The sequence below is a fragment of the Chlamydotis macqueenii genome, chromosome 11 (assembly GCF_036417535.1).
Source record: "Chlamydotis macqueenii isolate bChlMac1 chromosome 11, bChlMac1.mat, whole genome shotgun sequence".
In the NCBI taxonomy this organism is placed as follows: Eukaryota; Metazoa; Chordata; class Aves; order Otidiformes; family Otididae; genus Chlamydotis; species Chlamydotis macqueenii.
In genome coordinates, this window is record NC_141566.1 from 3,122,375 (window position 1) to 3,137,861 (window position 15,487).

Here is a 15,487-nt window from a genome sequence, read left to right on the forward strand (position 1 = left end):
CCACCCAGTCCAACCCCCCTGCAAGAAGCAGGGACATCTCCAACCAGATCAGGTTGCTCAGAGCCCCGGCCAACCTGGCCTGGAACATCCACAGCCTCTCTGGGCAACCTGGGCCAGTGCTCCACCACGCTCAGTGTAAACAATTTCTTCCTCACTTCTAGTCTAAATCTACCTCCTTCTGTTTAAAGAACATTACTTGGAAAAGAATAGAACATTCTATTACATCAAGTGGTGAGGAAGCCTTTGTCAAACATCACAGTCCTTAAATGGGTGTAAGAATCACAGAGGGTAACAGACAACTAAGGGAGAACAAGCTATTCACTGTCAAGTCCCAAGCCAGTTCCCTCTTCTCTACAACTTTAAGAGGAAGCACTACCGCTTCCTTCCTAAAATCTGCATCTTGGCACCAGGAAAAAAAGAAGATAATTTGACGTAAACCTTTGTAAACCATAATACTACCACAAATGATGATCCAAAGAAATTAAACAACTACTAATTCATTAAAACTGAGAAAATACTTACTTAAAAAACATTCCTAACTCTGAGTTTATTAGCAAAAATATAACCATTACCATTCTACAGACACAAAACTTAAAACAAGGACTGACACAATGCCTTTCAGAGTATCGGATAAGAGCATGTGGATGCTAGAAAGGCAAGAGCTCTATCACTGCTCCTATTTCTAATATAAATAGGACATGTAACTCCTAACAAAAATGTGAAGACACACTCTGCAAAGAACAAGACAGACGAGCATTTTGAATTTTATTGTTATTAGTTATTCACTTGTGCTGTGCACAGAACTACTGTTATCAAGCAGCTGAGGCTACGCGCTTACCTGCTTAAACCAGTAACGCTTAACTTTATAAGTGCACAGGCCAGGCACCTCATTCTAGCAGCAAGAGAAAGCTAAGTGCCACTTCATGTGACCAGGTTGCTGCACGCAGGTGTACAGTAAGCCGATCTGCACCACCTCTCCTGTGCATGTCACAAAATAAAACTGGTTTGGTACATTCCTAATCCAGCCACCTCGGAGGCAGACTGCGGCGGTGTCCCTCGCCTGGCTACCTTTCCTGGTCTGGAAATGGGGACAACACAGGAGCAGGTGGTAACTATTCCATTTCCCTGGAAGTTGACAGGAGCTTAACAAATGTACTGGACAGCTTTAAAATCAAGCCAAAGATTATCAGCAGTGACACAGGTACAGCTGAGTTTGCCCTGGATAAAGGTATGGCTTAAAAAAAACTCTTGACATTGCTTCCAAAACTATTACCTTAGGTCAGGGACCGGTACATGAGCAACCTGTCCAGGCAGACAAAGGAAGGCCTGCAAATTCTCTAGAGATGGAGAAAAAAAGCTGGAAGGACAGGTCATACGAATTGTCCTGGGGATGCAGAGACAGGCCACAAAGCTCAAGCAGAAGAGTTATTTTTTTTAACACTATAACCCAGAAAACTTACGTTGGACCTCCTGTAAAATTCCCAACACAAAGGGAAAAAGCATTCCTATATGCTGAATAGGATATCTTGCATGAAAAGAATGCAACTGACTTTCAAAGATTAATAATTTAGAGAAAACGTTAATGCTCAAAATGTGATTAAAACCATGCATGAGCCAGTAGGTATGCACAAGAGTATTTCCCACAGTCACATTTTACTCCTTTTCAACCACAGATGGAGAAATAGCACTTATTAAGTTATAATTACAGTTTAAAAGAGAGTATCTCAAATGATACAACAGGAAGAATGAATATAGTGCGTACAAGAGTTGTTTGTCTGGATGTCCTGGGTACTGCTGCAGGTGTCTGAATATTGCTAGCAGTATTAATGAAAATATCTGCCTTCTTATCAGCTACTCTATACATAATCCTCCCTCTCCTTTACTTTTTAGAAAAAAAAAAAAAAAATGAGACACATGAATTTGTTACCATTGTTCTCTACCTAGCCTCTCAGTTTTAGCAGTGGCTACGGAAAACCAGCTGGCACAGCAGCTTTTCAAAGATAATCCCTAGAAGGGCCCACTGGTAGAGCATTTCCCACAATTTAAAAACAAAAAAGTCTTTGAATTGTTGGAGGCTTCAGGTTTCTTGTTAGCTCACCGATTGATAATATGCCTATACGTGTCCCTGATCAAATACGCTTGCTTTCTTGGTGAGTCAGTGAATGTTCCCCTATTGACGGTGTTCCAATATAATTCCTTAAAAAAGGAGTATCTGTAACACCTGATTGCAACCAAGCAACTGTTCTGAATTCAACACAAGAAGGGTCCATATGGGAGTACCTAATGATGCATCCTATAGCTACTGAACATGAGAAGTTTAATGAGAACTAATCTTAGCTTCCACTGCTGCATTGCAAGGGCAGCAATGGAGGCTAATTTCAGCCAGCCAGAATCCTTACTGAACGAAAAGCCAGAAGAGTGGAGGTATTTTTAGGATAATTTATTAGAAATACGAACAATTTTTAGATGTACCAAATGTGGTCATAAGCAACAATTTAAACCCGTTTTAATAAATGTTTTAAATTGTATTTACCTCCACGCTTTTTGGGAGCTTCAGGTTTCATTTTAACGGTATTTCTGCTTCTAAATTCAGGCCCTTTAAAATCATCTTTGTCTTCATTCAGCACTGGCTCAGGTTGTACAACCACTGTACCTAGAATAATTTTATTTAGAAATTGGAAACCATTATACATCCAAATGAAGTGCAAAAGTCCTGTTTAAACAAAAGCCAACACAGTACCTTAAAAAAAAAAAAGCGCAATCTGTTGACTAAAACTCAACAAAGTTTTGAATACACAGATGTTCACAGAAGAAAAAGAAAAAAAAAAAAAAAAAAGAAAAACACCACCACACACTTCTAACTATGAGGAGCAAATTCTGCTCTCTCTGCCCTGATGTGGTACGTACAGAACAGGACTGTCATACTGCTGGGTGTGTGTAGTATAGGAATTTGCAGTGCAATGCTACAAATAAAGGACTTTGGTTAGGCCACTTGAGTCTACCAAAAGCCATAGAGTAACTACTCTTTTTCTCTCTCTTTCCCCCCTTCTATCCAGTTTCCCTCATCTTAATTTATTTCAGCATGAAATAAATTAAAAAGCAATACAATAACACCTTTGTCTTCAACAAAATTCAGAAATTCACTCTTTTATTTAAACAGAGAAGAGTACAAATCAAAATTATGCGAATGAAAAATCACCTTTCCTATTTAAGAGCTCAGTTTTAATACTTTTGTTGTGAGGACACTGGAAATAATCTAACATTCTGAAAAAAAAAAATATTAAAGTGACTGCTTTAAATACTGCTACTCATGCAGTAAATAGCAGCAGTCCCTCCAATTTTTTCTGTAACTTTCACAGGTAAGAAATGGAAGAGATTAATCAAATTCACACTATAGTTAATAAGAGTGGGAAGTAGGTTTATAGTATTAACTGTTTTAAAGGGTGCTTAAAAGTAGATCAAATAACGACATTTCCCCCCAGATTTAGTTTCAGTTTTGTTGATCTAATTGTTAATAATAGCAAAGACAGAACAGTAAAATAATTGAGACTTGCAAGTGACAAAGTTTGAGATGTCTACAAAAGAACAGAAATAGTTATTTCCCCTGTTTCATGTTGGTTTTATACAGATGTCAGTAGACATTTGAAATTAAGCCACCAGCACATCCTGGTGTACCCACAGACTGAAGTATGCTGGGTTCAGAACTAAAGGTGCTTGGTTTCCTCTTTTAAATGTGTGTGCACAGTGGCGGGGGGCGTGTGGGGGTGTGTGTGTGTGCATGAGTACGTCTGTTTATACATAAATGCCAAGAGGACCTAAAAGAGGCATGTTACTAATACATCTGCATTCCAGTTAATTATTTATGCTGCATCAGAATCTTGGCTAGTTTGCTGAATTCAGAAACAAAGACAGACAGGAACTACCTTTAGGCAAGCTTTTCATATCAACATCATTTTCTGAGTTTTCATTTGAAATATCTTCATTTACAGTTTCATCTAAGATTTGTTCATCATCTGATCCAACGTATTTTGTTACAACTGTAGGTTTCCTGCACAGACAGAAAAAAAACCCATACTGTGACAAATATTACATACTGCAATACAGGTAAAGCCTGGGGCCTTGACAGTAAAACACCATACTAACTGGTGAAACCTATGTTCTTTTTAAACTCATTTAAGACATTATGAGGTGGGATGCTCTGAGTTATTACAATTACTAAGTTGTAGGCTAATTTTCTTGCTAGGAACAGGAATTCTCCTCTCCTATCAGAAATAAAAACATATACTAATAAAGTATCTTCGTCTCACAGGCTTGCTGTATTTTTTTTTTTTTTGTAAAATCAAGGTTTATTTGTTTCTAAGAAGGTACGCAGAAAAGTCACACTTTTAGGAAGAAAGTCTGAATGATGCACAAGTGAATGTCTGCTCAGAAATTTTATACATCGTTCCAAGTTTAACAGGCAGCGCAAAGAGCACACACAGATATTAGCAAATGACAAAAGCAGCTTGGCAGAAGAGATGCTTGCAAGCAAATAAAGGAAATGCAGAAAGAAAATAAAAAACTGATTTGAATAAAAAGACCAGTTGCCAGAATTTCACACAAACGTCATTTAGAACTGAAGCCATTAAAATGAATTCATTTAATATGTCAAGGCAAGGAGAGGAAAAAAAAAAAAAAAACGAAAAAGAAAAAACAAAAAAAGCCTGTTGAGCATAATTTTCAGTAGTCTGAAGGTAATACATAAACTACTGCAGGATGCTGGTTTTGTCAGTATCAGGCACAGCACGACCATTGTAAAAGTGAAAATACCTTTAGTGATAGACAGGAAACAAAAAAAATCAAGACTGTAAAAATGATGTACATGAAAAAGAGCTCAGCAGGACACTGGATTCAGAAGGTCACGTAGAAATTAAAGTCAAATATAAAACCACACTTGCAAATAGGGAATCAAGACAAACACAAAAGGGAGAACAAATAGTATTATATAATTGCAGCAGACATGATAAAATAAACAAACTTGGATAAAAAAGAGTGAAGAGATAAACAACACTTTTAAAGAGCAGTAAGAAGGCAGCCATTGAAACCATGCATTTAAAAGAGCTCACCTATCTATACAGTACACTAAGATTTAAAAAAAAAAATATCACAACAGACATAACTTGAATGAGCACCAGCTGATAGCAAAAGATGAAAAGGAGTTTTACTAGAATAAGTCTGCTGTTACTTAGGCCACAAATAATTTGTCTCCTGTAGGTTCAAACTGGTTGGTAAACAGTTAACTTCACACTTTTTTAAACCAAAGAGCAAAAAAGGATTAAGCAGAGACACAGCGAATAGCAGTTTCTGTACAGGACAACTTCAGAGCACATTTTGACTCTACAGTCTCCCAACAATAAAGCCTTTTTTCCGTATGATCCAATTTACATTTTTTTAAGAATCCTGGATGTAGAAATAGCGAGAGTGAAGGAACAATTGTACAAACACCTCTGTCCTGAAAATACAGGATAATCTTCTTGTCTTTGTTAATAAAAATCAAGCTTTACAATCTTAACCTTCGGCCCTGAAAGATGGTTTGAATTTTAAGTGCACTATGAGGCATTTGTTTTACCAGCACTCTGCTAACTTAATTGATTTATACTGGAGTATACTAGAAGTATCTGGCATAGTGCACGGACCTTTCTATAGTTTCACATGCCAAAAACTGATTTATTGCTTTTATTTTCCAAACCAACCTTTTTGAACGTGATGATCCTAAGGATTTGGTTCTTTCTGAAGAACTACTGCCCTAAAAACAAGAAAAAATTAAGAAGTCAACACATTTGTGATCAAGCGACCTATCAACAAAAGCAGTTTCTGACATTAACTAGAAGACATCAGAAGTCACCAGCACTCTTACCAATAAAAACGCAGGAAAAGCATTAACAAAAGTGACACACCACTTCAATAGTTGTGCCAGTTCAGTTAAAATAGATCTATGGAGTTTCAGATCAGTAGTAAGACTCCAAGAAGTCATTACTCTTTCAAAAATAGATTTTTAAAATAGGTGTTACTAAACTCTAAGCTAAGTCACTAATGCTCACTAACTTCCCTATGCGTTATCTTCGAAGAAATTAAAAGAGGGCACTGTCGTAAGCTAAGACATTCAGAGAGAAACACTGCACATACCTCAAGCACTGAGTCGTCACAAAATTGAGAAATTCTCTCCTTGCAATTCTCAGCTTGCACTACCAGCTGAAAGTTCTACCAGCCTTCCGGAGAAGGGACTGGGAACAACTCATGACTACTGGTCAGTCCTAGTCACGGACAGTTCCGGCTCATACATCAGAAAGGGCTGGCTGTCCTTACAGGAAAATTGATTTTTCCGAGGTTTGTGCACATATATCAGACCTAGGTTTGGGTAGTATCAAATAAATTCATGACTTGACCACAATAAAGGCAAACTGAGGCAGGACACTGGCACTTGAGCTTTCTCTACACATGAATATATTGTCAACCAGAATGCTTCCAACAGGAGAGTAGATATTAATAAGAATACCACATGAAAAACGTCCTTGATGTATATAACACACCATAGAGAACAAATTTGCTCATGTTTAATAAAGATCCTGTTTCGCTATCTTTTTTTTTTTTTAAAAAAAAGGAAGCATATTTGCCTAATAGGACAACTAAGTATTTACCGTTATCTGAGTAACAGGGTGTAAGTGTAAATACGAGGTAGAAAACAATTCTTTTAAACCAAAAATAAGCAAGAGTCTGTTTACACATAAGACAAAAGAACACAGTAAGAATAAAAGAACGTTAATGGAATTTCTTTAAAAAGAAAAATCCACTTTGCAACATACTCATTCTGAATCAATTAACAACACTTTGTATTTCTTAACAAAAATACAATTGCATTTTTGCAATTATTGCAATTGCATAAGTAAAACATAACTCTCTAAACCGTGTTAGAGACTTTTTCCCAGGAATTACTGTACATCAGAAACGCACTGAAGTTGTCCAAGTAAATTTGTGTATTTCAACAATTTAGAAATAAAGAAGGGTGAGGGGAGAAACAGGACTGCTTGCATATGCCTAAATTAGAGTGTGTAGCACTCAAGATTTAAATTTATTTTAAAATATTTTACAGCTAATGTTTGTATTCAGCAGATATGATGACATTTACTGCATGGTTCTGAAAATATTATTTAAGTATTTATTGTAAAAGCAACAAAGCGAACTCAACATTTCCTATACTAACCATTCTGCACTAGTCATGCAACTGAAATTCAAAAGCGTTTTTATTCCTACCTCTTCTTTATTGTTTTCCATTGATGCTGGACTACTTTTAGGTTCTCTACTTTTACCTGTGGAGAGAAATTAAAGGAATCTGCTGAAATGCAAGAAGTATTAAAAGTTCTTCACATTGTACGTCATAGCATTGTTTGTGTTTAACCAGCATGAATAAAGATAACCGTGACTTTCAGAGACAAACCGTTGCCCAACAAAACACAGTCCACTGTATGGCATAAAATTTACAAAAATCATTTAGAAACTACTTTCAGTTAAGTTGCTGACAGGCTGAAAGATAGCGTCCTCACTGGTGAAGAGATACTGAAGAAATGAAAGCGCAACTGCGTATGCGGAAATAATATAGTTACTGCACTTTTTTCAATTTCTAAGAAGTTACTCTTAAGCATCTTGACATCAAAACCACAGTATTAAATCCGGGATCACAGAACCATAGAAAAAAAACCCATTCTATACAGGGTATGATAGAGAATTCCCATTTCTCAATCTTAGGAGCTGTGGAATATAAAACATGCAATCTGTTAGTATCTGTTCCATCCACCAGCGCAGGTAATGGAAGGGAAAGTTTCAAGTTCAGTGATTCAATGATACCTGTATGAAGTTGCTCAAAAGGCTCAGTATTAGCAGTATTTTAATAGATGCACTACTTAGAAACACACGAGTAAAGCAGCAGGATAATTACAGGATACGTATTGTGACAATTGCTATTTTAACCTGAGACTGCTAGCACTGCAACTTACTGTAACCTTACACTTCAGTCTGGGGAAAACCAAACAATTTTCTTTTACACTTTAAAGAAATTAAATCATTGTGATTAGAAAATTTAATGCTGGGCATTTGACCTAGGCTGAATTGTTTTGTTTAATTTCAGTCAAAATTACCCAGCCACTTCTGCATGTGAGGCTAAGGTAGGAGGGAATAAAAAGATGGAAACAGGCAAAGTTTTTAGCCCTTTAAACTACCTGAAATTTCTTCTCTGGAATATTACAGGCATTCCCTCACTTTGAGTAAAGAACCTGAAATCTGGAAGAAGGGCAACATTTCTTCTACAGACTGGATGCTGCCCACTCTACTCTTAACCAATTTTGCCCAAGTGATAAATCCATGGAAAATACCAGTTTGAACATGCACAGTAGAGATTTCTTTGATTCTGGCAGCTATAATCTATGTAGATTCTACATTCAGACTGCTAACCAAAGCAAACCAAAAGTAACCGAACATGCTCTGTCACCAGTTTCTACATGTGACTGGGCTGTACGTGCATCATCCCCACAGAACGACGGAGCACACTGCATCCCCTCACAGCTCCGAGTGCCGACCCAAACGCACATGCTCCATCCGCTTCAGGGCTCCGAGAGCACAGGATTTCCCCTGTGACTGCTGCTCCAGGGCAGAGGCTCTCACTTGAAACAAGAGCAGGAAGTCAGTCCCTCCTACACTCTCAGTCAGGTCCCCTCTTCCCCTCTCCTGCTGGCATCTACGCAGCGCAGAGGAGGGAGACATCAAATTTGAACGCAGAGAGGATAAAGAAATATTACTAAGGCCGTAAAATCAAGTACTCAAAAATTAAGAAAAGCCAGAATGAAAGTTACCAGTGCCATTTCACTTTACATATCATTCCTAGCACATAAGCATTACGGTACAGTTCAGCTCCACAGCAGGGCACAAGATCAAAGTGCTCAGCGAGCAGCTGCTTTGTATTTTAATTGACCTGCGTGTGTGGCAGGGACGTGTTCCAACTCTTTTGAGCCATGCTTAATCATCTTCATCACCATTTCCCTCCTCAACTCTCTACCTAGTAGTTCATGTATCCTCCAAGTTATGGAACAAAACAAAACCCATTACTGTATAAACCTGATTTGGCCCCAGTCATGTCTATCACTCATACACTGAATGAGCACCCTGTAGACTTTAAAAAAACCAACCAAACAAACAAACAACCAAACAAACAACACCAAAACCAAAAAACAAACAAACAAGCACTGTTGCTTAAAGATACTATCATTACGTACAGAAAGTTGGGAGGGGAAGTACAGTTGCACAGTTAATTCTGGCATTTCCTAACATTTAACTGTTTAATTCTTGACTTTTCAACTTTAATGTGTTCTTTTTAAAGACTAAAATCTGAGATCTCAAAAACAACACTGAAACTTGTCTGCTATTAGTAAGTGTAGCCCTGTTTCAAAGTAAATATGTATTTTAAGGCAAGGAGCCAAATTCTACTCCGTAACTACACAGGGTAAAGAGAAAAGATCTCCTATACTCCATCACTTCAGTACAACTTTCAGCTCATTAAACAGCAGAGACTGATTCACTCAGCAACAGTGAGGCCACACCTTGAACACTGTGTCCAGTTTTGGGCCCCAGAACTCAGGGTTTTGCAGAAGTATTATTTTGTTTTCAAATGTTTCCAGATTACATGTAGAAATCTTTTTCAAATAAGTATGAAAGCATAACCTCCAGAACTACTTCTTCAGCTACCAGGACTGCAAAAAGCTTTAATTCAGAAAAAAAAAAAAGCCAAGATACTGCACTTACACATTCAGGAAAACTGAACAGGGAACCCCTAGCACTGCAAATACATGCATGTTTGCTATCTCATTTTTCACAGAAGGCAAATTACCAGTAGGATTAGCTTGTTTTCACATTTAGAAAAGATTCAGAACTGAAAAAAACATTGCATCAAAGGCCTATTGTATATTTCTTAAGATATCACCACTTAAATCACATCAGGATTTTGCATAATTACCCCAGTGAAGTCCAATATAGCGAAATAACACCACAAAGTTATTTGCCTTTAGAATCATACGTACATTGAAAACAAAAACAAAAGATGTCTTTTTACCTATGGCTTTGTTTCCAGATAATACTGGAGGAGAGTTTGCGTCCTCAGATTCTTCTGATGAGTGAGCCAAGAAGTCATGAAGTTTCTGCACCAATGTATTCAACTTGCTTTCACTGTTAAAATGTAAGTAAAATTTCAAGTTACCTACATATCGCTCTAATTTAGTAAGCTTGAAATAAATTACGTTTAATCTCAATTAATACACACCTACGAAATAAACTCAGTTATTGCTTAAACATTTGTTTCTGCAAGAGAATATCAAAGTAAATAAAAAGCATACAATTTAGTGAAACCTCAAGTAAAGTAACAGGTGCAGTCTTACTGACAAAAGAGCACTAAGGATTCTGTTAACAGTAATATTAGAAGTCTATTCTAAGTAGTTTTACTGTTTAAAATTATTTACAAAATTCAAGAAAGTCTGAGTTGTAATGATGCTATGACATGAAAATAGCAAAAAATGAATTTAAGATGCTACCTTGTTAGAAGCCGAACAGCTTAATTACAAAAAAAAAACTTTTTGAGACATAACACACTAGAAATAACATCAGAATTTCACCTACAACCTTAGAAACAAACAAGTCCATTGCGTATGACATATCTAAGTTTTTATGCAAAGTTTATATTAACTCAGCTATGTACACATGCATCGTGTATCCTGTATTAATTTGTCAAAAACCAACCATCTAGGAACAGAACATTTCTTGATCTGTTTCTATAAGTAGTCATAATTAATTCACAAAAAAATATTATCCTAGGCATTTTCACTAGGCAGTTTTCGACACCAGGAGCTGTTAAGTCTTATCTATATTTAGTACAGTAAAAAGGCAAGACCTTTATCCTATGCTTTTGTTGAACAGCTATACAGCTTCATAACCTATGTGTTATTCCCTCTCATTTTATGTTGTTTATTTCAGATTTTCTCCTCCCAAAGCTTTTATAATTTCTCGAGACAAGCGCTGCCTTCTAGCTGCAGGCACGCTGACTGAGCCCAAGGGCAGTCACCCTTTCAGCCCCCCCTGTATCAGAAGTTGCGGCTCTCAGCTGTTTGTCACCGCTGCCCTCCCGGACACCATCACTCCTCCAAAATCCGCCCGCTGGTATGTCTGAGTCATCGTACCTCATGTGCTACTAGAAATGGGTTTTCAGACTGCTGAACTACACTACCCCCTTCATAAGTTAAACCAGCTAAAGGATACAGGCTTCCAGCCTTTTCACTTTTTAGCTCCCCATTACTTTCAAGAGAAGTCTTCTGACAGCAAGAAGAAATAGGATTTTCTGTCCCTGTTTTACAGGTTGTAAGAACTTTAGAATATTTATCAGAAGCTCAATTCACTCACCTTTACCATCTCTACTATTTTTCTGAATACATCAATTTATTAACTTCTGACTTTCAATGTAACTGCTATTGCTAAAAACAAAACAAAACTGTTTTATATGAAGGATACACAAGCGAGCGCTCTCTTGAGCACTGAGTGAAAGGCCATACAGAACAGCACTTTGCAATGGAAAGATTTTCTGCATGAGTAAAGGACACTTTTGAGGCTACAAACATGCTATCAATCACTTGAGCAACTTGGAAAGAGAAGGTAACAAAGCTGTTTTACTCTCAAGTGTATCTGAAAACTTTTCTCTCAACCTGCCTAGAAGTCTTTCCCTCTAATTACTGAACTCATGCTGCTACACAACTGCCAGTCTCTGAACCCGGGCTTCCCTTTTCGTCTTGGAGGGAGCGTATACTTGGAAAACATGACAGAAGACGATAATGGCACACTTCAGTTTTAACAGACTGCATGCTCTACTTTAGAAAGGAGATTTAATGACAATTTATTCACATTAAGTTAACAAAAATTAAGCAGTTGTTCAGAATTATTCGATAGTACAAATATACAAAGAGATTTTATATTCATTCCAGATGGTCTGAAGAACTAACACACATTTAGAAAGGCCACAAAAAAGTACATTTTTGGTAGTAAAAAAAAAAAAAAAAAAAAATCCCATGTGGAATTCTGCTCTAATTATTTTATAAACAACTTGTTTTGGTAACAGCATTTTAGAAAAGAAAATGGGAACTGCGGATGAGATATAATATCATTGTTCTCAAAATAAAACAAATTCAGAATAGTACGCATGTGCCTCTGACTAACACTTGGATCGTTATCTATTACCATTTACTAACTCTTATCCCAACTAGCCTAAAATTGCCATTTTCAGAGCAAAACATTCATGTTGACAAACAACCACAAAAAAAAAAAAAACAACAAAAAAAAACCCCCTACAAACTAATGCTAAAAAGTCTTCCCAGCTTGCGTTTCCTCTTGCTTCTTCAGCATTTTGCACCATAAGCCTGTGTAAAGGAACACCAGGCCAAATGTAAGTAAAGGTGTTACACTTATGATGTTTCATCACAACAAAATTTTAATTTAGGGCAATGCTTTACCTGTCTTTGTACAAAAGTGATTTTGTGTCAAGCATTTATATTATAGAATATACTATCTATAATCTTTCTAAAGCTTCTGTTGCAAAATCCTTATTCTTTGTAATATATTAACAGACCCATCCACTATTAAATTGATCACAACTTTCAAGATGTGTATTTTCAAAAAAAGTAAGAGCCTAAAAATTTAGAACCATCTCAAAAGCATTAAGGGAAGCAAGCAGTCTCCCTCTACCATATAGCAGCAGTCCCTACACTATTTACTAGTGTTTTCAGGCTTGCGTGTTCTAAGCAAAAGGCTTCACCATCAGTCTAGAGCTATTTCAACACTGTTTAGCCTAATTAAAACTGGAATTAAAGGAAAGGTGTCCTACTATTACTGGTTTGGCCATGAACCTGATTTGTGACCTTGGGAAACTATCTTATAACAATACCATTTCTTATCTAAATTCAGAGCAAGAGCTGTAATCTTAAACAGTAAACGCCTGGCCCTTATTAGGATAAAAAACTACATATTGGGAATTCATCCTTTAGGCTAAATGATTCTACAAATCACTAGATGGAAGAGGGGTGTCCTAATCTAGGCACAACATACCTGACTCAATCTGGCTGTTGACTGCTGTTCCCTTGTATGTGCTCACCTGTACTGGGTTTGTGTGGCAAGGGTTGGTAGCAAGGGGGTACAGAGGTGGCTCCTGTGAGAAGCTGCCAAAAGCCTCCCCTCATGTCTGACAGAGCCAATGCCAGTCAGCTCCAAGACAGACCTGCACCTGGCCAAGGCCGAGCCCATCAGCAGCGGTGGCAGCCCCTCTGGGATAACATAGTTAAGAATGGGAAAAAAACTGCTGCACAACAGCAGCCAAGAGAGAGGAGTGAGAATATGTGAGAGGAACAACTCCGCAGACACCAAGGTCAGCGCAGAAGGAGGGGGAGGAGGTGCTCCAGGCACCAGAGCAGACATTCCCCTGTAGCCCCGTGAGGATCCCACACCGGAGGAGGTGGATGCCAGGGGAGGCTGTGACCCTGTGGAGAGAGAAGCCCACACTGGAGCAGCCTGTTCCTGAAGGACTACAGCCCGTGGGAGGGACCCCATGCTGGAGAAGCTCACAGAGGAGTGTCTCCTGTGGGAGGGACCCCGCGCTGGAGCAGGGGAAGAGAGGAGGAGGATGGAGCAGCAGAGATGACGTGTGATGAACTGACCACAGCCCCCATTCCCCATCCCCCTGCGCCACTCGGGAGGAGACAGAGAAATCGGGATGAAGTTGAGCCCAGGAAAAATAGAGGGGTTGGGGGAAGGTGTTTTTAAGATTTGGGTTTATTTCTCATTACCCTGCTCTGATTTGATTGGCAATACATTAAACTAATTTCCCCCAGCCAAGTCTGTTTTGCCTGTGACAGTAACTGCTGAGTGATCTCCCCGCCCTTATCTCAACCCACGCACCCTCATTCTATTTTCTCTCCCCTGTCCAGCTGAGGAGGGGAGTGGTAGAGCAGCTGGGTGGGCACCAGTCAGGACCAACCCACCACATCACTTCAGCACCTGTGTTAGCTGGTGACCATGCTTCTGCAAAGTGAGCCAAATCACCACAGACAAATACAACTTTAAGGAACAGTTTTCATTTGGACCCAAGTTGCCACACATGAGCATTCTCTCTGATGGCAGATGAGATGTTGGAATTTCACAGCCAGGGCAGGGAAAGAGCAGGACTGCCCATCACAGCAGCAAACCCGGGTCGCATTGGATTGTACTGTGAAACTGCACTGGAAAAAACTTCTCATTGCACACAGTTTCTACCTACTTTTTTCAGATAACTTCAAAAATGTAGGTGTGGAACGTCCCAGTAAGAAGAACAGTTTTAAAACTCTATTTTCTTTAAAAAATTAATTTATCACTCTTCCACAGGATCCTACCAACTTTTAGCCTAAAAAAGTGCCCCGCGTCTCAATTTCAAGTGGCTCCTGAAAGTCAGTGAAACAGGAGTGCTTTCCAGGCTTTCATCTATCTCAACGTTGACAAATACACTTCTGCAAAATTTTTCCTATCTGAAGTACTCACTCTGTAAGTTCAACATGCGTCTAAAATTTTTCTGTGTTTACACTTTTAAAATAGTTCAAGGGCACAAGTTTTTTAACTTGAAGCAACTGTAAAGATGAATTTAAGTCCTATTAATTTCTGAAGTTGCAATGAAGTACTGCAGAACAGCAAGTATTAAGCAAATAAAATTAAACAATCCTTAGGAAAAAAAAAATTAAAGAAAAATAAAACCAGATGTGCTTTTAAACTCCCAGTCTGTAGACGACCATCCTCTACTTCAGACTGTATCCCCATGTGAATGACAGAAATCTGACAACCCACAGCATAAGGCTGAGTATTTGAATTAGGACAGTGGGAAGAGGAAGGGAAAGAACCGACTGTGTGTACATGAAAAGACAGGAAGGTTTGGTGCTGATGACCCAACATCCACGCTACGTACATTTCAGTAATTCAAACTAGTTGTAGGCTGGTTCTGCAGACTGAACAAGCACTAGCAACTGGAACACAACAAGAATGTTGGAGCACATCTTTCAGCTTAGTTCCACCCAGAAGGAATTCAGTTTGTGTACTCCAAGCCCCCTGCCACCCCCGGCATTATCAACAAAACTGAATAAGCAAGGACAATCTGGAGACGTTTTTCAAAAACGCACTTAATTCAGATGCTACTACAGATGCACACAAACTTCTGAAGGAGATGAGAATATATTTTTCCAGAGCATTTCTACGTCTAATGTGATACAAACACAACTGTCTTAAAATTACTGTTTTATAGTAAGTAAAACTGAAATTGAGGTAAATTAATTAAACATACATTTTCAAAACTGGTACTAGGCATCCTTCTCCTCCCTGCCCAAAATGTATAATTTCCTTTCATACTACCTAA

At 38.3% G+C, this 15,487-nt stretch overlaps 1 protein-coding gene across 6 annotated transcripts in view; it reads right to left on the reverse strand.

Annotated features, from left to right (window-relative positions):
- Positions 1 to 15,487, reverse strand: part of ATRX (ATRX chromatin remodeler) — a 76,628-nt gene that overhangs the window by 54,847 nt on the left and 6,294 nt on the right. For 3 of the 6 annotated variants that reach the window (XR_015259735.1, XM_086756551.1, XM_086756550.1), the window contains exons 2-6: positions 10,136 to 10,248; positions 7,291 to 7,346; positions 5,733 to 5,785; positions 3,924 to 4,048; positions 2,534 to 2,653 (exon numbers count right to left, since the gene is read on the reverse strand). Coding sequence is in view for 3 of the 6 variants with exons in the window: in XM_086756551.1 (XP_086612677.1) it covers positions 2,534 to 2,653; positions 3,924 to 4,048; positions 5,733 to 5,785; positions 7,291 to 7,346; positions 10,136 to 10,248 (467 nt within the window). In the remaining 3 variants the exon portion in view is untranslated. Of the gene's footprint in view, positions 1 to 2,533; positions 2,654 to 3,923; positions 4,049 to 5,732; positions 5,786 to 7,290; positions 7,347 to 10,135; positions 10,249 to 15,487 lie in introns of those variants that run through there. The other 3 variants (XM_086756552.1, XM_086756554.1, XM_086756553.1) reach the window with 3 other exon arrangements.